The sequence below is a fragment of the Atta colombica genome, unplaced genomic scaffold (genome assembly GCF_001594045.1).
Source record: "Atta colombica isolate Treedump-2 unplaced genomic scaffold, Acol1.0 scaffold126, whole genome shotgun sequence".
In the NCBI taxonomy this organism is placed as follows: Eukaryota; Metazoa; Arthropoda; class Insecta; order Hymenoptera; family Formicidae; genus Atta; species Atta colombica.
Genome location: NW_017259213.1, coordinates 6,647,074 through 6,652,501, shown reverse-complemented (window position 1 = coordinate 6,652,501; position 5,428 = coordinate 6,647,074). Strand labels below are relative to the sequence as shown.

At 37.1% G+C, this 5,428-nt stretch overlaps 1 protein-coding gene across 3 annotated transcripts in view; it reads left to right on the top strand.

Moving 5' to 3' along the window:
- The window catches only part of LOC108684097, a 75,562-nt gene that overhangs the window by 18,725 nt on the left and 51,409 nt on the right, over positions 1 to 5,428 (top strand). For all 3 annotated transcript variants that reach the window (XM_018188188.1, XM_018188187.1, XM_018188186.1), the window contains one exon: positions 3,383 to 4,378. In XM_018188188.1, coding sequence (XP_018043677.1) covers positions 3,383 to 4,378 — 996 coding nt within the window. The remainder of the gene's footprint in view (positions 1 to 3,382; positions 4,379 to 5,428) is intronic.

The window sequence follows — 5,428 nt, the reverse complement described above, 5'->3', positions numbered from 1 at the left end:
AAAGACAACATTACAACGCGCAAAGAAAAAGTTTTATTGAGATTATTCGTGTTTCAAACATTCGACACTATGTTGAACATGGACAATAAGAATAAGTATTTTTGGCACATTGCTGTTTCTTTTTTATGTACTGTTTTTTGTGTAGCGTATTTTTGTCGAAATAAAAGAGCATAATATACTAAAATTATTGGATTGTCCGGAAAGTTTGTGCCGATGTTGAAGGAAAATTAAAATGCAGAAAATTTAAATTTTAATATATATTTATTAAATTATATAGATTAGTCGGCACGAACTTTCCGGACAATCCAACACTTGTTTTTATTCTTCATATTCAAAATGTCATATTCAAAACTTGACATTATCAAACTTTTTTTAAATATTAAAACATCATTTTTCTCAAAATATTTATTAAATATAAATTATTTATTATGCAAATAAATTTATTGACATCATTGTAGAAATTATTTCGTATTAATATCGTCATCTTCCAAAAATAAATGAAATTATTGGCCAATTCAATATTAATGTTATCTTTATTTGTGTTATTTGAGAAATCATTTTAATCAGAAAATACTTTAAAATATATAATATTCCAATTTTTCAAGATTAAAATTAAAATTAAAATTAGCATAATAGCGGCAATTAAAATTAGCATACATTTTAATGCATTAATAAATTTACATTGTATCATAAACAATTTTTATATATGCAAGTTCATTAAATGTAGATACATTGTAAAAAGTAAATGGATTTTTTGAGACATACAAATTAAAATATTAAAATAATAAAACAAAAAAAATAAACACAAAAACATTAATTTTAATATTTTAGCATATCTCAGAAAGTTCACTATATGTCTTTAAGTTAAAATTAACATATTTTTTGCAGTGTATGAAAGAGTATTGAGCTAAAATACATATACATATACATAACATATAGCTAAAATCTATTATTTCTCGGAACGGGGTCTTATCTGTGAAACAAATTCCTTGAATATATATATATTTAAATAATCTACTTTAATAAAATGTACGCGCATGTTACGTAAAACAAATATATATATATATATTTGTTTTATAATATATTTTACAAATATATATATATATATATATATATAGCGCCAATCATACTTTCTCATAATTTTCCTCTCTTTCCTCGAGAGACTTGAATCATCTGCTGTAATCTACTCTAACCACTCTCCTCTCTATCCCCCGGCTGCACACCTGCGAACAACTCAGTGTTCTATGTTTCGAGATACAAGGAGAAATTACCAAGTTTCTCCACCCACATTCCTACGATTATCCTCCCACAATTCGTAATCGCGCAACGTTTCCCGCCGAGGGTAGATGATAGAAGTCACGCGGGCGGACGCAATGCGATGGAGGTATGCGCGTGTAGAGTGCGATTCCTATCCTGTTATCCTTCGTCGTCTAGGTGGTCGACGTCGGGACTCGGGACGGATGTGGGGTGGAAGCCGGGAACTCACGGGGATCGTCGTAGAGGAGTGCATTCTTTAGAGGCGCACAATGTTGGGTGCGTTGCGCGAACTAGGTGGTTGCTCACAGGCGTTACGCTTATTCATACCGGAAGTCATGGTACACGGTATACGGGGGTCGTGTGCGCGAGCCGTGGAACCCGCATCAAGGTGACATTTCTTCTTCCTTTCGTCTATCCTTCCGTGACGCTTTTGAACCCCTCGAAGCGGCACGTGCTACTCTCGAGGAACAAGGAGTTTCCGTTCAAGAAATACCTGCTTGAAGTAATCTCTTCCTTTTGGACTGTTCTCGGCATGCGTTGGATTATTATCATTGCTTTCCATCGAGTCTTAGGAAAGAGAAATGTGTGCGAATTGAAACTCTATATTAATAAAAATAACGCAAAAATCCATCATATTGAACCTAATAAGTATATCATATTAAAGAATAACTAATGTCTATTTCTACTAATGTAATTTAATCTTAATTTCAAATTAACGAATTCTTGATTTTTAGTTTTAAGAATTAGAAAAAGATGAAGAGTAAAAGATTAAAGTTAATTTATATTGGTAGAAACGAACATAAGTAGTTATTAGATGATAAAATAATTAGGTCCAAGATGATCGAGGCTAATAGAAAAACGCAGTAGAAAAATAGCTAATGGGAAGACGCGGTTATCGGCAAAAAAAATGCGCTATTTTTATTAATTTAAAGTTTTAATGCGGACATATAAAATCGGAGAAAACAAAATCGATTTCATTGATTTGCCGCGCTTTAATACGAAAATTTTTCGAGTTCAGGGAGAAAAGCGGAGAAAACCTGTTGCTTCTCTCCATGTCAAAAGGAGATTGTTCGAATTTTTTATGTGAAAGACAATTTGAAGAGAAAAACGTTGCCTGTAAAAAATCGATTGGCTATTAATGATTATGTTCAGCAGGAAAAAAACTTTTTTGCAAATATTGTAAGATTTTTCAATATGATTAGTTTATACATTTAGAGGGAATGAGAAACTAAGGAAAGCAAAGCCACTTTTTCTGCTGAACGCAGTTAATATTATTAAGTTTAAATAATCAAGAAAAATTATTTTTAAAATTAAATAAATAAATTTCTAATAATATCTAAAATTTAAATAATTATAATATTAAATTGGACCGATGAGAATAAATCTAATTAAGTAAGAGAAATCTTATTTTCGGTTAAAGCAGATTTTAGATTAAATATTTCGATATGGGTTAAATTTATGAATTCTTAGATATTAGATTAAATATTTGAATTTATATATTAAGTACATATCCAATTCTGCAAATCACACGCCGAAATCTTTTTCAGTTTTTGAAACGCAATTATGAATTAAAATTTAAACTAAATGAATTCTAAAATATTTGTTACATGTTTGAATAACAAATATTTGCTTGTCGGTTCGTAACCGCTGTACTTAGTTAAATCAAGTCTCTCTAAATCTAAATCAACGGATAATCATTGATATCAGTACCACTGGTAATCAGTAAATGAAATGTGAGATCCCTAACTTAATCTTTATGGTGTGATCTAATTAATCTTGTTTTAGTGCTAAAATTCAATGAATACGATATTGGAAAATTGAAAATTAACAAATCAAATATCAGTATTTTAGTTATAAAATACTCAAACATTCTTTCTTTTTTAATTGAAATTAAGTTCACTGATTAGTGCAAAGTACGCCACTTGATAATTAGTGGCTATCTATTGATTCAAATTTAGAGAATAATAATATCCTTTTTGAAACAGCAATTTTTTTCTCATTTTTTTTTCTCATTACTACAAAAGAAAACGGTTTCACCAATATTCGGGTTAATCGTTGTAGAAATGATGATACCCGCATAGTTCAACCCGATAAAGATTAAACCCACATTTTCTTGTGCTTGCAGACAACCGCCGGAAGTGGAATCAGCGATCAAACCGAGCGAGGACGTTTGCTCGGAAGGTTCCGAGGTGGATTGGTCGTGGCTCGAAGAAGTGGAGTATTTGCGAGCCGCGGAGTCGCTCGCGACCACCGGTGAACGTGAACGTAGTGAACAGGGTGGGAGGGTGAGCGCCGTCCCCACCAACGGAAGTGCGGGGCGCAGGCGCGCCTCCGAGCATCGCGAAACGGCGATGGGCCGCAGTGTCGCGATGTCCGTCACCGCGACGGCAAAGTCCCTAGCAGGTGGTGGCTCGCGGTGGCCATCCTCCAGTGGCGCGCTTCTCCTCGATCGTCAAAACAACAATAACAACAATCGTCGCAGTAGTGGAAGGCACCGTCGGTATCGCAACGGTAATAATAACAATAATGACGGCGACGACGACGATGACGAGGCCGCGACCGCGCGTTGCAACGCTACGAACGAGGCGGTCGATCGCGAAAATCGCGACGGCGCGACAACGACGGTGACCGTCGCGGCCGTCGCCGCGACTGCGAACTCGTGGATGCGCGCATCCATGCGGCGTCTGCGTCATCTACGGTTACCCGAGGGTACGCAACGCGCCAACGTCGGCGGTAACGAGCCGGCCAATCGGCGCGCCGCGATCGTCTCGGCGCCGAATTCGTTGCCGGATATCGCCCTGATCGCGCCGGAGATCCTCGCCGCGCAGACCAATGGTAGCAGCGCTTCTGGCGCGCTGCTCCGGCCTTCGAGCGCGCCCGCGAGAAACGTGATCGCCGGCGTCGCGACGCCCCGCCGAACCGGCCGGCAGTTCGCCGGTGGTAGAGCGCAAGGGACGCGAAATCGCGAGGTGTCCTCGAGGCAAGGCAGCCTCGGCTCCACGACCACGGCCAGCGATACTACCGTGTCCGGCAACACGACGTGCTCCAGCTCTTTCGGCGGTGTTTCCAGCAGCGCGCCTTCCAGCACGGCGACCAGCCCGCAGCGCGCCGCTCTCAGAAGGTCAGTGGAGTTTTTTTCATTTTTTTATTTTGTAATTGCGTCTTCAATGAGATTTTAAGGTTAAAGTAAAACTAGCTTTGAGAATCTTAAGTAAGAAATTGCTCAATCACAGTCGAATGTGAGGAGAATGACGGCTATATAATTGATCAATTTCTTACAATTGACTTAACGCTTAAAAGTTTTACAATTTTAGGAAGAAATAAAGCGACAATAATAAAACGAGAAAAATATCAGGGTGCTCCTCCAGATTCGAACCGAAAGGTTTAATCTTCTTCGTAATGATAAACTTTTCTTGCCGCTGATAACTTTTCTGTTGTGCCTATTTTCTCTAAATTTCTTACATCTTATTGTAGACGCCGCTTATGTAGGTGAGAAAACTTGCGGATCTTTTCTGATACAGATAGATCGATTCTGTACAGGTATAAATAAATATATCATGCTACTTCATGCGTGAAATTCTTCGGACTTAAACAGAAAACTTGCACAATTATTTCTACTTTTACAGAAAAGTGAAATGCAAAACGGTAACAGCATGATAAACAACTCGTAACACGTATGACATTGCGTTTCTTACGTGATTGAGAAAGCTTGCAGATCTTTTCGCGCGGTAGAGATACAGATAGATTGTGCTACTCCATGCGTAAAATTCTCAGACTTATGTATACAAAGTGCTTTCCATTTAGTCACACAAGTATCGTTTTGTTTTCCTTACTGGAGTGCAAAGAAAAATAGAATGACGTTTGTGTCGACTTGTGTCACTAAATGGAAGGCACCCACAGAAAAATCTTGAAAGAACCGTTTCTACCTAGAAAAGCGAGATGCAAAACTATAACGGCGTACATGGTAAACAACGCATGATACGTACTTGTGTTTCTTACGTAATTAAAAAAATTTGCAAATCTTTTCGATAAACAGATGCTTGTGTTACTCCATGCGTAAAATTCTTTAGATTTACGCAAAAAGTTTGCAAGATCATTTTCATCTTTAAAGAAACACGAGATACAAAACTTATGTAACGTCATGGTAAACAAAATATCATATATATATATA